The sequence below is a fragment of the Cololabis saira genome, chromosome 20 (genome assembly GCF_033807715.1).
Source record: "Cololabis saira isolate AMF1-May2022 chromosome 20, fColSai1.1, whole genome shotgun sequence".
Taxonomy (NCBI): Eukaryota; Metazoa; Chordata; class Actinopteri; order Beloniformes; family Belonidae; genus Cololabis; species Cololabis saira.
The window spans coordinates 32,611,448-32,629,325 of record NC_084606.1 but is presented as its reverse complement, the minus strand read 5'-3'; the positions used below and the strand labels follow the sequence as shown (position 1 = coordinate 32,629,325).

Here is a 17,878-nt window from a genome sequence, read left to right as displayed (position 1 = left end):
CCCAATATATTTCACGAACACAAACTGATAATAAAAAACCCATCAATGTATTGTTTTTAATATTATTATAGTTTGCTTTTCTTCTAAATGAAGAAAATCATTAAGGAAATTATCGATTTCTGATCATGTTACAATACTGGGACATTTTTCGCATTGATTTGTATCTCAGTAGTTGAAGACCTCAAGAGACAATGTTTTTAAAAGCCAAGACACGAGTGGATTCACACATATACAGAGAATAATTTAAAATGTTGACTGAAAACGAGAAATAAATAACAATCAAGCGTTTTCACTCGACTTGCTGACTACTGTGAACATTTAAGTGTAAATAAGAATGCATAGTAGCAGAGAAAAGTTTTCTATTCCGATTTTCAGCATATTTTCAAAGCCCCTTTTCTGGTCTACAACTGGGCAGTTTTATACCATAACATTTAAATTAGTCCTATTATATTCGATTATACCCTCTTTTCTCCTATATTTTCTTTGCACTGAATGGGAAGGGAATATACAATTTTCCTTGTCGGGCACTCTCGGGATGTAAATTACCAACTAAAGCGAAAAATAGTTGTGTGGAAAACTAGTTATGACATTTTTTTAGTTTTTGGTCATCGTGGATCGAGTCATAAGGATGTAAAATAATGGAAAAATAACAGATATACAACGTGCATAATAAATATAAAGCGTGCATGGACAAATGTAACCAATAGGCGGTACTGTGCCATTCCTCATGACGCATTCTCCATCTCCAGCCCTGAGGACAACGCCGTATCTCTGCTTTGGTGTGCTCCCTAATTGACCTAAATCCTGCATTTCTGCAGTCCCTGAAGGCAGACTATCACACGGCTCTGAGGAACAACCCAGTGCCGAGCCTTTTTTTTTTATTCTCCTGGAGTAAATCCTCTTTGCCTTGTGCCCTCAGCTCAACCCCAAGACGAATTTTCTGTCCGGATCTCTTAAAACTGCGCAGGCACAGGCCGTCCTCTTTACGGAGCGCGTCGGGATGATTTACGCGGAGCAGGAGGCAACACTGGCAGGGAATTATGAAGCATTCCACGGAATGATTCTATAATATCCACCTACTGGGGGGAATTTAAATTTTAAAAAAGGGTGTAAAAACCGGCTGGAAGGGGGATAATAATAAAAAAAAAGTCAAGATGCTGGACGATAAAGCGCCCAGATCGAAGCTCGGCGCTCCGTCGAGAGGCTCGTCGTTTTACATCGAGAATTTGCTGGGCACTGCGGGCGGTGATTCCTCAGCTGAAGAGCGGCCGGACACTCCCGGCTCCAGGGTCGGTGCGCGCACCCTAGTGTGTCCGGGGATAGAGGCACGAACGCGGAGGGAAGGAGAGGAGCCGCACCGGCGCGCAACGTTTCCAAACACAGTACGCGGGAGCTCCGAAAGTAAGTTCTCCTCTGATTATTCTGCTTTCTCCAACCGGCTGTGGCTCTTAAAATGATCCAAACGGATGAGATGATCGCTCATTTACACTACATGGACACGCGTGTTTCTGGTTTAGATAAACATGGACGCAAACAGTTCCCTGCAGGACATGCAGCGAGGATTATTCTATTATGAAAACACGTTTGCGATAATGAAACTTTAATATCACACAAATGCATTTGTGTGATATTAAAGTGGCCTATCTTTTGCATCACTAAACCAAAGGTGTTTTGCAATGCTTATAGTGCTCATGACACATGGCCCGATGGAGCCCCGTGTAATGCTTGGCACGTCTGCGTAAACCAGGGGTCGGCAACCCAAAATGTTTTAGAGCCATATTGGACCAAAAACACAAAAAACAAATGTGTCTGGAGCTGCAAAAAATGAAAAGTCTTGTATAAGCCGAAGGCAACACATACACATGACTGGGGGGAGATTTTTTTTTCATTATGCACTTCGAGAAAAAAGTCAAAATTTTGAGAAAAAGTCGAAATGTCAAGATTAATATTGAAGTACCTTCTTGAGAAAAAAGTCGAAATGTTGAGAAAAAAGTTGAAATGTTGAGAAAAAAGTTGAAATGTAAGATTAAAAGGGAAAGGAAAAAGAAAGAAAAAAAGAGAAAAAAAGGAAAAAAAGGAGAAAAAAGGAAAAAGAAGATGAAAAAGAAAAAAAAGAAAAAGAAAAAAAGAGAAAAAAGGAAAAAAAGAGAAAAAAAGGAAAAGAGAAAAAGAGAAGAAAAAAAAGAAGAAAAAAAAAGGTGAAACATTTTTGAAAAATCTCCAGGGAGCCACTAGGGCGGCGCTAAAGAGACGCGGGTTGCCGACCCTTGGCGTAAACCAATCAGCATCCATGTTTAAAAAATGTTTTTCAATGAAAAAAACTTCAAGTCTGTCTATCTATCCTTTTTTTTTTCCATATAACTCATTATACTTTCCATAGGTCTTCTACAGAAGCACACCAACTCGGATGAACAGCCCGACCCTGCACCAATAACCAGTGAACTTGTTTCTACTGATTTGAAAGTGAGGGAGAAGGAGGACCCGGAGGACAAGGGGGACGATGGACTGCTGGACGACAGGGAGGAGGAGGACGCTCCCTCCTCCTGCGTCTCTGGGGAGGACAGCAGTGACACTGGTGAGCCTTATTACGCTTCGTGGATAACGTTTCACCTCTTTATTATACTCTGCACTGAGCAGGAACTGGGGAATCGTCACCACGCATGCGCACTGCGAGTTAAAACCTTCCCTTTTTGCTTTCCGGACAGGTTAAATGTTCCACGTTTCTTGGTTTGGTGAAGTTTTAATTGCGTATTTCCTTTAAAGTTAGAATTTCAGAACTAGTGGTTGTTCATACCATTAAAGTTGCATGAGAAACAGGAGTGTAGTTAACCTTTTTAGGGATCAAGGGCTAGGGGCCCTTGATCGCGTATAGTCTAGGGGGATGGGCGGTATGGACTAAAAAATTGATCACGATAATTTCTGGCATTTATCCCGATAACGATAAAAATGACGATAAAAGAAATACCAAATCAACTCCACCTTTGTAACAATAAATATATCACCACATTCAGTCTTTGGAGCCCCCAAAACACTGCTCTAAAAGATACTAAATGCTACTAAACTACACCAATTGAATTAATAAAAAACAATTAAATGAGTCCACCTGTACTGCAAAACTGTAATGACTCAGATCCGCCATGTTTGTTACACAAAAACCTCATCAACAGGAATTTATCTTTCTTTCTTTCTTTCTTTCTTTCTTTCTTTCTTTCTTTCTTTCTTTCTTTCTTTCTTTCTTTCTTTCTGTCTTTCTTTCTGGCTCATTTCTTTCTTAATTTCTTTCAGGCTCATATCCTTCCTTCCTTCCTTCCTTCCTTCCTTCCTTCCTTCCTTCCTTCCTTCCTTCCTTCCTTCCTTCCTTCCTTCCTTCCTTCCTTCCTTCCTTCCTTCCTTCCTTCCTTCCTTCCTTCACGTTGTGCGTGGATTTAACACAGAACCATAAATCAGCTTTACACAAAAACGTCATCAACAGGAATTTATAGTTTTTACCGCGAGATGACAAATTCTTACCTTTCTTTTTTTGACGGTATATCGTGAACGGTAAAATATCACCCATTCCTAGTATAGTCTCGTTATTATGTATTTAAAGTAAAGTGATCCAGTGTTTCTATTATGTAAAAAAAAAATTAAAGTGCAAAACTCTTGTTTCTGTCGATCTCAGGTGATCTGAAAGTGGTGCGGAAGAAGAAGACGCGCACCGTGTTCAGCCGGAGCCAGGTGTTCCAGCTGGAGTCCACCTTCGACCTGAAGCGCTACCTGAGCAGCTCGGAGCGGGCCGGCCTGGCCGCCTCGCTGCAGCTCACCGAGACCCAGGTCAAGATCTGGTTCCAGAACCGCAGGAACAAGTGGAAGCGGCAGATCACGGCCGACATGGAGGCGGGCAGCCCCCTCATCCCGTTCGCCGCGGCGCACCGCGTCGTCCGCGTTCCCGTGCTGTATCGCGAGAGCGCCGGCGCACCTGTGGGCCTGTCCGGCCTGGCCCACGTGTCTCCCCCGGTGCTCGGGGTCTCAGACGGGGTCAACTACCCATTGACTGGCCGCTTCCCCCATCCAGTGACGTTCCTCACGACTCAGATGTCAGGACTGGTGTGAATCTGAATGGGCGTGGAGGCGACGACGAGACCACGGCGGTCCACGTGTGGCTCAAACTAATCTACTAAAGATACTGCAATATGTTCATTTTAGTGTTAAGACTTTTCCAAAGCAGTTCCAAAAAAACAAGTCAGACTGTATTTAATGCTTCTTTTGGATGTTTGATAAACACAGACCTACGTTGGCCGAGACCCACCATTGCTGAAAAAAAAAAGTAACACTGCAAACAGAAACAAACGCCGCTGCAAATAAAATAAACGCTACAAACAAATAGAAACGCCGCTGCAAATAAAAGAAACGCTGAAAATATAAAGAAACCCCGCTGCAAATAAAATAAAAAACGCCGCAAATAAAAAAGCCACAACGGAAGTGAATTCCCGGGGACTGTTTTTGCTGATGCACCGGTGGTTTTATGTGAGAGGACACCGGTGTTGTTGTTTTTTTTTTTGTTTTTATCATTAATAATAATGCCAAGAATAATCTAAAGCGTGGGTAACAATATTTATTTGGATGAATGTGAAGTTGAAGCTGTGTGTGGTGGTCAGGGACTTCTCCTCTCACGTAAAAAACACCGGTGCATCAGCAAAAACAGTCCCCCGTAATTCACTTCCGTTGTGGCTTTTTTATTTGCGTCGTTTTTTTTTAAATTGCAGCGGTGTTTCTTTATATTTGCAACGTTTCTTTTATTTGCAGCAGCGTTTATTTTATTTGCAGCGCCGTTTCTTTTTATTTGCAGCGTTTGTTTTATTTGCAGCGGCGTTTGTTTCTGTTTGCAGCGTTACTTTTATTTTCAGCAATGGCGGGTCTCGGCCACCGTACAGACCAATTTAGAGTATGACTCATCTAGCGGGAGATGGAGACTGAACAATCCTTTAAATAATACATGTCTTGTCATGAAAAAAAGCCCCCTCCTCCAAGAAATTGTAAGCACAACCAGTTTTTAAGAGCAAGTGTTAAATGTTGTGTCTGTGATTCTTATTATTTAGACTATTTAGACTTCCCACAGTGTCCTCAGGGGTTCATTAAATACACTTCACAAGCTTCCAGAAGATTTTCATTTCTGTGAAGATTTTTCTTTTGGACAGAACATTTATAGATGATTCACACGTGTGATGACTTAAGGGTCAAAGTGTCTCTCGGCTTGTGAGGTGAGGTTCAGAAATGGATCAGACCTTGTAAACATGCTAAAAGGAGGAACAACATTAGGGTGGAAGTGTGTTTGAAAAGTGTTTATCATATCTCAACCCAACACAAACAGAAGAGTGAATGAATTGTATTTATTGAGCACTTTTCTAGTCTTGCTTACCACTTTGAAAGCGCTTTCACACAACACGCCACAATCACCCATCCAACACAATGCTGCATTTGTCTATAGAGATCTATACATTTATTTTTATAGAATCTACGTGGACTTATAAAACACACGATCGCACACTAGTGAGCGGTTCTGGCGGTAATGTGGGGGTTCAGTCCCTTGCCCAAGGACAGTTTGACCACATGTGGACTGTGTGAGGCCAGGAATCAAACCACCGATTTAGCAGATGACTGCTCCACTTCCTGAGCCACCGCCGCACTGCCCGCTTTGTCAGATAAGCTTTGATTCTTTCAACAATCAGAAGCTTGAACTCAGTCTTTCATTAAACCTAACAAGGCTTTACAATTTCAAACTGTACCAAATCAGTTTTTTGTCTGTCTCACGCAGCCACGAGCTTTGACGTTTCTTTAACAGCGTTTCACACACACAAACCGGTTCACAGAACTTAAAATGTTGCATGGTGTGAACTGATCCACAAATTGTAGAAAGTTGATCATTTATATAATAATAATAAAAAAAAAATTAGATGTTTGTGACTTAGGCCTATTTTAATTGTCATCAGCAGGAGGGCATTATTAATCATATTAATTCACTTTTTTAAAATTTAAGAGGAGTTTAAAGCAGAATTTTGTACACTTTTGCTCACTTGTGAATAAAATGTATGCACAAAATGAGTTGTTTCCAATTATTTTTTGTCCTTATTTGACTATAAACCTGTATACTTTGACAGAGAATCGAAAGATACGTTAAAATATGACTATTTCATTAGAAATAGCGACTGCAGGAGGTGGGAAATTTCATTCATCAGAAGTGTCGCATTGAACCCTCTCTCAGGTTACATAATTCTCATGACCCCTATGTTGCAGGACTCTTGAAAGTGCCTTTAAAAAAAAAAAAAAAAGTCAACAAAAAGCCATAGACGTGATCCAGTTTGGATTTCCAGAGAGCACCGAATTAGAATAAATCTTAAACTCCCCAAGTTCAAAGGGAAGTTGTCATGACTTTGAGCTTCGCTATAGTCATGCCACACTGAGCAAGTGCGCATAAACTCGGACGACAGGGGAAAGAGTTTGAAGCTACAATATGGCAGCCAGACGTAAATGTTCATCACGCCCTCGTCGGCCCTCGCAACCCCCCACCAATCAAAAGCTGCTAATCCGCGCTCTTCCGGGTCGGTGAGTTACACGGAGCGGCGGCTCCTCCGTCTCCGTGCGCTATTCGCAGTCGGGCAGCGATGGTGCTCGGAGCGTCCGGGGACGACGTCGGTGTTAGTGGGATCTCGCAGGAGCAGGAGCAGGAGCAGCAATGCCGGGGAACATGAGCAAAGAGGACGCCCCGAGCCGCAGCGCGTGTTTGCGGTTCACCATCGACAGCATCCTCAACCTGAAGCAGCAGGACGACGCGGACTCGGACAATGGATGTAAAAACGATTGTCGTGGTGCGTGGGATGTCCCGAGAAAGTACGAGAACGGCTCCGAGGAGACAGGTAACTATCAAAAAGTCTCCTTTTATTTACTTATTGCTAAAAAAAATATTTAATTATAGCAGATATTGCCTTCAAAATGATGTGTGGGAATAATAAAGACGCAGTGGGAATAAGAAATGCGCTCTATTTACTTACAAAGGTCAGTTTTTATTCTTATTTATCAACCTGCACGCATTAATTTGCATGTGTTGGGTAGTTTAAAAAACTGAAACTGTTAGTTGTACAATATATTTACTATTGATCGTTATACGGAATTACTGTGAGTGTTAAAACAGCATGGAACCACATACATAATGCAGGTCCTGCATCTAAAAATGCATTTGGTTTGACTTCTTCCATCCAGTAAACTCATCAAGGTCGTTTCTTTTTATCTCTAAAACATCAATACAGTTCATGTTTTCAAACTTTTACCTTGTACCATTTTCAGTTTTACAGTATCAATTACACTTAAGTCTGATTAAGGTTTGCTCTTCTTCAATGTAAAACTTAAAGGAAGATGTCAGACGATTAGTAATATTAAAGAACCATGAACAATATTGATCTACATGGAACACAACTGTTTAATGATTTGCTTAATAAATCTGCCAAACTGTTATAAACTTATATATGGCATAAATCTATCTGAATAAGGTTGTAGAATGAAATGTGTTCCTGTAAGGACACTAATAAACCATCTACGGCTCAGATTATTCACATCAATAGAGCTGAGCATCTAAAAAATGCATTTGGTTTGACTTCTTCCATCATCAAGCTCGTTTCTTTTTATCTTTTTTATCTTTAAAACATCAATACAGTTCATATTTTCAAACTTTCCCCTTTCCTGCTTCGGCAACATTGACATTTTGTGTGCTTTGCATCTCCAGTGAAGCCCAGAGCGCACTCCCCGCAGCCTCCGGCCGGCTCCTGCGCGGTGCCGAGCGCGCCCGCACCGGAGGAGGCCGGCGCCGGCGAGCCGCCCCGGCAGCAGCAGCAGCAGCTCCAGCAACCCGGGTCCGACAGCAAAGCCGCTGCTGTCAAGAAAAAGACACGCACCATATTCTCCAAGAGACAGATTTTCCAACTAGAAGCCACGTTTGACATGAAGCGCTACCTGAGCAGCTCGGAGAGAGCGTGCCTGGCCAGCTCCCTGCAGCTCACGGAGACGCAGGTGAAGATCTGGTTCCAGAACCGGCGCAACAAGCTCAAGAGACAGCTGTCCACGGACACGGAGAGCCCGCTGGCCGCGGAGCACTTCTCAGACGCGGGGGGGAAAAACGTGCAATTACCACCTTTATACAAAGACAGCAGCCTACTGGGCGGATGTTTGTTACACATGCCTTTTCCCGTCGTATACCCGACTGCAAACGCTGCGCCTTATATCTACTTCTCCAACGCTGGCAAATATTTCGGCCTGTTTGATGCAGACTGTTGAGGTCCTCATGTGCGGGTGCGTGGACATTCCTGCATATACTCTTTTTCTCCATTTTGAACACTTTTTCTTTTTTTTTTCTTTTTCATTTTAAAACCCCTGGGCTAGTTGAGGGAATTTTCTCCAGACCAACTTTATTAACATATCTAGTAGCCCAAGATATGCATGTGCCACTTTTTTTCTCCCATTCCAAATTATTTTTACAGTATTATTAATATTATTACTATTATTATTATTATTATTATTATTTTGCGTTAATAGGGAGTGTTAACTATTAGACAAATGTTATTCCTCCAAGCAGTTGGGCAATTTTACTTTGCGCAGTAACATCATCTGAATGAATGTATAGGCCCTATACTTTTGTCTTACTGAGTTGCTGCTTCAGCTCTGTTATCCTGCAATATGGCTTTTCCATGGCTGTGTGCACATCCAAGAATTTCTGTTGATCATTGTGTTTATTTGTATTTATACAGGGCCTTATTATTGTCGTTTTATTTTCACCTGACCTTCATGTGACTGTTAAACTGTGAATGCAGTTATAACCGTACCGATGAGGAATTTTGCAATAAAAAAGTGGAATATTTGCAATTTTACTTATTTATTTTTACTATGCGCCCACTTAAAAGGGAAATATTTTCCATCAGCAGATTTGAATTGGCCTTCAAGTGTTACATTGTCATAGTGTGTCTGATGCTGTGCTGTTAGAATATAACAGTATAGTTCCCTGTGAGGAACAAAGTTAGAGAAAACTTTTTGAAATCCAAGTTTCATTTTTTTGTCTGTGATGAAGACACAGAAAAACTGATATTCAATTCTGACCAATTCCAGTTTAATTTTCACAGCAACAACATTCCTGACTCTTATAAAGGATACATTTTTATTTTACTCTGTCCACATTTAACTTGAAAGCAAATTACTGTTTTTAAATCCATTTCCCCATCTTACATAAGGAATGCAAGTTAAGCCTGCTTTGAAATCTTAAATACTGTAATATGCAAAGAACGGAAAACAGATTTTCAGCTTTCTGAGTAGATTTAGGTTGTGAAGATTTAAACTTTCCTGGAACTTCCTGTCAGTGTTCAGGTGTTTTTGCTACCTGTCTGCTTCTTGCAGTCCGTTACAGAGAACAGATGTCTGGATTGAGCGGCTCCTGCAGACTTGTGTTTGTTGGAACCAAATTTAGCTAAAAGAAAACTTTTCCTGGTTTGTCAAAGGACCAAACCACTGACACCAAGTAAATCCCATAATGCTGATTTACAGCGGTGAAGGAAGCATTATTTCCCTGAAATTAATTTAATTACAAATTCATTAAAAAAAATGTTAAAAATATCTAAATAAAAACTGCTATACATTTATTTAAAATGATTACCTCCTCACTTTAGTCAGTTCATCATTTCATGGGGCATGGGGAGCAGATGAGCAAGTGAAATAAAACTTGGAGCATCATTTAAAATCCTGACCTTATTTATTTAAACCTTTTAAAAATAAGGTAGATTTTTGTATAAAACTGAACATTTTTGAGACTTTTTTAAGATTTAACGTTTTGTTCCTGCAAGTGTTTTTTCCTTGAAAGTTAAAAAAAAAGAATAAAATGCATATATTTTTTCGAGTAGTAACATGATGTAGTCGCACAAGTTTAAGATCAGTCAGTTAAACTTGTTCCACAACTTATCAAGATATGACAAAAAAAAGTCAAACTTGTGCCTTTCTCAAAAAGTGCTTTAAATTGTATTAAAACTCATGTGAGATACGGAATTAAACCTGTTCCTGATCACTTAGTGCTTCACACTGTAATTTAATAAAAATACTGCAAGCTAGCTGTCAAAAACGGATCGGGTGATCAATAAACTTGGCCATCGGCTTATAAATATAGAAATGGAAACATTAAAATAGGTTTGTCCTTATCATAATGAAAATATGCTGGTATCAGTGTGTGGGTTCAGTGCTCTGATTTGTGAGGAATTATTTGTCTGATAAGTCTGATTTGTTTCTTTTAACAATAGATGTTGTGTACAATACTTTGTAGCTAAAGGTACATTTTCATACTAGAGGAGAAAATCTAAGCCTGGAATCTTGCAGGGGAACAGACATTAGCTTTCACAGGAGTCGGTCACTCAAGTCGAGCTTGTGTTATCTGCACGTGTACAACTTCACTATCCTCATCTAAAACAAGGCTCATAGTTTTTATTTGAAAGCGATAAGCTCCCCAGTGTGTGATTATCTTTGCTGCCGGAGCTGCATCTCTGCAGCGAGACTGAGAGAATTAAGTGAAATGTGCTTGTAGGTGGACTTGCATCAGTGCTTCTGGAGAGACGTTTTTTTTTTTCTAAAGGGCCCAGCTAGCTGCACTTACTCGCCGTTTCCGGGTCACTTCACCCTTCAGTGCTGGAGCCTCTCGCTGCTTTCTCCCTGTCACAGCCATTCAAGGCCCCGTCGCCGTTAACCTGTTCATTCACCCACTTAGTCTGCCGGCAGATCTGTTGTTTTCTCTGCTAAATTCCTGTCTACCTTTGCTGTGCATGTTCGACAGTACTGTATCTCGTCATTCCCACAGAGAACGGGGGAGATTTTGGCGTCTGAGCAAACGAGTAGTTGTTGCTCTGATGTCAAGCCAGGCTCACTGTTTGAATATGTCGTGTCTTAACTGTGGAAAAAAAAGCACAATTCTTATTAAAATTGTACCATTACATAATTCGCCCCACCCCCTCCCCCTTCTTCCCCATTGGCTATTTGGTCCTGTGATCCTGCGTTGGATTAAGCGGCGATAGATGGGTGGATAGTCATTTGGTACAAATTAGGCACAAAACCATGTGGACCAACATTTATTTTTCAGGATCCCCACACTGAAACTGTTAGTTGTGCAATATATTTACTATTGATCGTTATATGGAATTACTGTGAGTGTTAAAACAGCATGGAACCACATACATAATGCAGGTCCTGCATCTAAAAATGCATTTGGTTTGACTTCTTCCATCCAGTCAACTCATCAAAATCGTTTCTTTTTATATTTAAAACATCAATACAGTTCTTGTTTAAAACTTTCACCTTCGGCAACATTGACATGAATCCATTTTCAGTTTTACGGCATCAATTACACTTAAGTCTGATTAAATGAGGGTTTAACTGCTCTTCTTCAATGTAAAACTTAAAGGAAGATGTCAGGCGATTACTAATATTAAAGAAACATGAACAATATTGATCTATATTGAACACAACTGTTTAATGATTTGCTTATCCAATAATAAATCTGCCAAACTGTTAATAATAAACTTATATTGCATAAATCTATCAGAATAAGGTTGTAGGATGAAATGTGTTCCTGTAAGGACGCTAATAAACCATCTACAGCTCAGATTATTCACATCAATAGAGCTCACGTTTGTATTTGAACCCTCGAGCAAACAGCTTGCAATGTGTTTTAAGTTTACTTATTCACATATGGTAAGAGATTTAGGTTTCCAGCTAAATTCTTTTTGCTGTGCAATTTAAGGACAGGAGATACATTTAAACTATGCAGCCCGCAGTTACAAAAAATAGATACACTGACTCAAACAAAACTCACAAAAAAAGGAAAAAGTTCACTATCAGAGAAATTACGTTTATGGGTCAAATTAATTGTGGTATTTTGATTATTAAATTCTGCAGGACATAATCTGGTCACAAATCCAATAAAAACCTTTTTTATAAACCTATTTACTTGTTCAGATTTAATTTTTTAGTGGTGCAATTACAGTTTTACTTCAACTTTGAACATATTGTTAATGTTGATAGGCAATACAATGATTACATTCGCATTAGAGTAGTAATACAGGTTTATGCATATTAAAATGATGCCCACTTGGCAGGCCGAGGAGTGGGCTGCGTGTGTGTTTGTGTGAGTGTGTTTGTGTTGGGGTGGGGTTGCTCGGGTGGGGTTTACAGTCGCCAGACTTCCTGACTCTTCTCCTGTCGGACAACCGTGCATGCAGCGTTGGGTCTTTTGCATCTCAGCATTCTCATCTGCAACCACAAGGCTCAAATGACCCCACCGGCTGCCTGGAGTCTTTCCCCCTCGTCTACCCCGCAGCCCCCGTCTGTCAGAGGTGAGGACAAATCCATTAAAACCCTCCACCTGATGAAAAAAAACTCAGCCACCGGCGAGACTGTTTGTTCGGAGCCATCGATGACGGGTTGGCACCGTGAGGGAGTTTAACACGTGTGATTGACCGACTGCCAACAGTGGCAACAAAGGACTGCTCCTCCCAAAACCAGAAAGAGCAGGGAGTTCAGTGAGTTATTCTGCGATAATGTGCAGCTCAAGACCATCTTTAGCTGTTAGCACGTTCCTCCAGTTTGACCACTAATAAGCCACTAAACACATGGTTTCCATTATGTGTAAAATACATGATTGCACAGTACTATTGTTTGAATTCATTCATCTCAAACTGCGAGCGATCATGCGGTCCCTCTGAAGGACTGTGGTGGGAGTTTCCTTTGTGATTCTTGCATGCAAATGCACTGCTGTGCCCCTTACTGCAGTGACTTCATTTCACCAGTGCTGTGTCTAAACGCCCTCATTCATTTTAAATTGCAATCCAAAATTCATAGGTGGAGACTGAAGTTGTTAGATTCTGCAATCACATTTGGAGGTTATAGCGTGTTGTCATATCCAGTTACATCCCTTTAACAGAGTGACAAGTCTGATTGAGATTTCCGTATTAATCATTGTTTATAAGTGGACCCGGATGTCTGAATAGTTTTTTTTAATAGACAATGACCCATTCAGTAGAAAAGCCTACGCTGGAAAACAGGCCTGTTTTGCCGTGAGCTGTCCTTGTGCATTCTCAGATGGGATTTATAATGACTGCCAATTACTGTTCACACTGCCTCAAGAAAGGCTGGATTGGTTGCAGCCACTAATTGTAATGGCTGAATTTAATTTGCGAAAATGATGCATTACAATTGAGCTCAAACTGCCGGAAAATGAGCCAAATGCTTTTTAACAACAGTTTGACACAGACTGTAAACACTGGAGAGTTTACAAAAAAAAAATGAAAGCGAACTCTTTCTACATGTCTACCATGGACAATTTAAACACAGAGATTTTAGAAATATTATATTATAATATTTTATACATTCATATTTATTTTTAATAATATATTTATTTAGTTTAAAAACAATAAAAAAAAATATTTGATTGGAGTGGGGCTTAGTAGTTAAAAAATACACTCACGGATGAAAAACCTGCACGTTTTCCCTTCATGTCATCATTTATTTAAAAAAAAAAATTAGACCAAACAGAAAGAAAGTACCCTCATGGTTGGTACTTTCTTTCAAAATGTTGAAAGAGCCATATTGGACCAAAAACACAAAAAACAAATATGTCTGGAGCCGCAAAAAATGAAAAGTCTTGTATAACCCTTAGAATGAAGGCAACACATGCTGCATGTTTCTATATTAGTTAGAACTGGGGGAAGAATTTTTTTTCATTATGCACTTCGAGAAAAAAGTTGAAATGTCGAGAGAAAAGTGGAAATGTCGAGAAAAAAGTCAAAATGTCGAGAAAAAAGTCAAAATGTCGAGAAAAAATTTCGTGAAAAAAGTTGAAATGTCAAGATTAAAAAGGAAAGGAACAAGGAAGAAAAAAGGGAAAAAAAGAAAAAAAGAAGAAAAAAGAAAAAAAGAAGAAAAAAAGAAAAGAAGAAGAAAAAAAGAGAATAAAGGAGAAAAAAAGGAAAAAAAGAAGAAAAAAGCAAAAAAAGAAGAAAAAAAGAAAAGAAAAAGGTCAAACATTTTTGATTTTGTTTTTTCATTTTTGAGCCACTAGGGCGGCGCTAAAGAGCCGCATGCGGCTCTGGAGCCGCGTGTTGCCGACCCCCGATCTAATCTATTTAAAATTGTATTGATACCGGATGTTTGGGATTCCCAAACCTTCATTCTTTTAGTTTTATCATCATCATCCCTCCAATGCCATGCTTTATGCTGGGTATGATGTGTTTCTTCTGAAAAATTCTGTTTAATTTTTGCCAAACAAGGCATGAGTATTAGAGCCAAACAAACAAAAACCTCTACTTTGTCCTCATCTGTCCAGGGAACCATGTTCCAGAAGTCTTGTGGTTTGATGAGATGGAGTTTTGTGAACCTCAGCCGTGCTTCCAACTTCTTTTCAGACAGAAGAAGTTTTCTTCTGACAACACTTCCAAACAAACCATACTTGTTCAGTCTTCGTCTAATTGTGCTGTAATGGACGTGAACATGCTCGAGAGGCCTGGAGGGTCTGATGTATTTGTGTTGGGTGTTTTGTATTTTTCCAAGTGTTGCACGGTCTGACTTTGGGATATATTTGCTAGGACGTCCACTCTTGAGAAGACTGGCAACTGTCTCAAATGCTTTCTCCTCGTGAATAATCTTTGTCAATGCAGAATATTAAGCTCAAAATGCTTTGGAAATGATTATAAACCACTTCCAGAATAATGTGTAGCATAATTTGCTTATTTATAGATAACTACTTAGCTCTGTCGCTCTTGGCATTATGTTACCACACACCTGGATGCTTGAAACCAGCAAAATGCCAAAACATCTGCTTTTGTAGAAGTCTGCACTACTAATGATCAGTCTATCAAGCAATGATTAATAGCAGGAACTGGCTCCAATTTACACTCTTAAATCCTATGGAAGCAGAAAGGGGGTACATTGTATTGCCCAACATAGTTTGCAAAAATGTTAGCTGTTGCTGGTTGTCAGTTGTACCTTATACTACTTTGAATCTATGGTTTTTTTTTAAATATTATGCTGCACAAATATACAAGGAATTAAAAGATGGGGTACTTAATTTTGCACAACTGTATAAATACTGTAATTTTAATAATGCACAAATAAATAATCAAGTACCGCTTATCATTTGGTCGACACCATTTGGCTAATAAAAACTGAGATTAAAACTGAAACTACCAGTGAAAACATAATCCAGTTAGCTGAAATAGAATAAAAATGAAAGATTTTTATTAACTGCAAATAAATAACTAAAATGAAAAGGCAAAGCTACCTGAAAAGAAATAGAAAAGCAGGTAAAATTAACTTAGTTTTCATTGTTGTTTTGTGCCTTGTTTTTTTTATTTGCGGCTTCATCTTTCTAAATCAAAATAATGAATAAATTATTTTTATACTTTATGGCACTATTGATAGATCAAAAAAAATCTAGGATGAAAGAATCCGATCTTTAAATCAATACCTCAAAAACTAAAACTAAGACTAAAAACAAACTAAAACCTAAGTACAATTAACCAGTTTTGAAAAATTAAAACTAAACTATAACTGGGTTTTTTAAACTAACCTAAACTAAACTAAAAAAATCAAAGAAACTGAAAAATTGTGAAAAATTGTGTATTATGTGTCGGACCCCAGGAGGAATAGCTGCAGTTTTGCTGTAGCTAATGGGCTAAAATAAAACTATAAACTATAAATTAAATTAATATTAAAAAAATAATTCCAGACTATGATAAGTGCCCACTGCAATACTAAGGAACACCACTGCACCACATCACTGGTGGCAACAAAGAAATGTGGAGTATGGGGTGGGGGGCAGGAAGTAAGGGATCTCTACCTACCATAATTAGTTAACTTAACATGAAATCATAGCAGGGAAGTTGACAGATGCAAGTGCCATGCTCTACACATGCCTGGAAGAAAGAAAGATCTGCAGTTTGGGGAATTTGGTAATAAATCCCCAGTTTTACCCAGTGAGTGCTGATCTGCAGTCTGGATCAAAGAGGAAAAAGAAGCGGCCTGCTCACTCCTCAAGTTAAGGAGGAGACTTGAGCTCAGTGTCGGCTCTCCCGGGGTTGGTAGAGGGAGCAACGCCCAGGTCTGACTTAGGTAGGAGCATTGGGTGAAAAAATCGGGATAAAAAAAACAAGATTAAAGAAAAAGGGGAAAATGCCACCAACCCGGTCAAACACATTCCCATTTGTCATTCTGGATGTTTTTGCAACGGTAGAAAAAGCAACTTTGCCAGCCTTGTAAGGGGAAATGTTTCACTAAGCTCTTAGTTGTGTTGCCACAGCCATGCAGTTTTTTTCTTCTTTCTCTGCACCCCGTGATGTATTAGGTAACGTGAAGGAGGTAAAAGGCAGCCATGCTTCAAGTCAGTCAATCCTGTGTGCAACACCAAATATGGAAAACAGACATTGTTTTCTTCACTTTCAGGATGAAACCATCCTGAAGTCACTGGCCAGCTACTTTGCTGAGGGTATGAGGACTTTTAGATCCGTAAAGAGATGCCGCAGTTTCCAGAATTGATCACAAGTATGCTCCATGAAACATCTAATCCAGGGGTCGGCAACCCAAAATGTTGAAAGAGCCATATTGGACCAAAAACACAAAAAACAAATATGTCTGGAGCCGCAAAAAATGAAAAGTCTTGTATAAGCCTTAGAATGAAGGCAACACATGCTGCATGTTTCTATATTAGTTATAACTGGGGGAAGATTTTTTTTTCATTATGCACTTCGAGAAAAAAGTTGAAATGTCGAGAGAAAAGTGGAAATGTCGAGAAAAAAGTTGAAATGTCGAGATTAAAATCGAATGAAAAAGGAGGAAAAAAAGAGACAAAAAAGTAAAAAAAAGAGAAAAAAGTGAAAAAAAGAAGAAAAAAAGGAAAAAGAAGAAAAAAAGGAAAAAATGTTTGACCTTTTAAACATTTTTGAAAAGCTCCAGGGAGCAAGAAAAAAGTCAAAATGTCGAGAAAAAATTTGAAATGTCGAGATTAATATTGAAGTACAATCTCGAGAAAAAAGTCGACATTTTGAGAAAAAAAAGTCGAAATGTTGAGAAAAAAGTTGAAATGTTGAGAAAAAAGTTGAAATGTTGAGAAAAAAGTCAAAATGTCGAGAAAAAATTTCGTGAAAAAAGTTGAAATGTCAAGATTAAAAAGGAAAGGAACAAGGAAGAAAAAAAGAGAAAAAAAGGAAAAAAGAAGAAAAAAGAAAAGAAGAAGAAAAAAAAGAGAATAAAGGAGAAAAAAAGCAAAAAAAGAAGAAAAAAGGAAAAAAGGAAATAAAAAAGGGAAAAAAAGGGCAAACATTTTTGATTTTTTTTTTTTCATTTTTGAGCCACTAGGGCGGCGCTAAAGAGCCGCATGCGGCTCTGGAGCCGCGGGTTGCCGACCCCCGATCTAATCTGTTTAAAATTGTATTGATACCGTATGTTTGGGGTTTGGGATTTTTTTTAATCTAGTACTTCACTTTGCACGACTCTTGAATCTCTCCAGATTTATAAGTGCAGATAAATCCCCAAACAAAAGAAAAAAAGAGGTAGTATCTTGTCATGTTTTCCTCCTCACATCCTTGAAACCTCTTGAGTGGTGCATGAGACTTGGGCTCAAAATATGATTTGTTCAAAGGACTCAATGACGTTGCACTTTACAACATAAACAACACCCCATTCATTATGACTGGTAACTTGATAGCGACCAGGGGGACCTGGAACATCCCACCAGGCTTTCAGTACGCTTATTGATCCTTTAATTTCGTCGACTTTAGTGGTCTGCAGTGACAGACTGCCTCTGCAAATTGAAAGGGGGCTGAGGGATTACAAT

The 17,878-nt window shown here is 39.3% G+C and overlaps 2 protein-coding genes across 2 annotated transcripts; both read left to right on the top strand.

Moving 5' to 3' along the window:
- The first annotated feature begins 761 nt into the window (after positions 1-761).
- LOC133420082 (homeobox protein HMX1-like) lies at positions 762-6,027 on the top strand. The gene is made up of 3 exons (XM_061709651.1): positions 762-1,401; positions 2,381-2,575; positions 3,662-6,027. Exons 1-3 carry the CDS (start codon positions 1,155-1,157, stop codon positions 4,090-4,092), a joined length of 873 nt encoding a protein of 290 aa, XP_061565635.1. The 5' UTR covers positions 762-1,154; the 3' UTR covers positions 4,093-6,027.
- Positions 6,028-6,595: 568 nt separating this feature from the next.
- On the top strand, positions 6,596-8,874 carry LOC133420089 (homeobox protein HMX2-like). Its single transcript, XM_061709657.1, has 2 exons — positions 6,596-6,893; positions 7,757-8,874. The coding sequence occupies exons 1-2, from the start codon at positions 6,713-6,715 to the stop codon at positions 8,302-8,304; spliced, it is 729 nt and encodes a 242-aa protein (XP_061565641.1). The 5' UTR covers positions 6,596-6,712; the 3' UTR covers positions 8,305-8,874.
- The last annotated feature ends 9,004 nt before the right edge of the window (positions 8,875-17,878 follow it).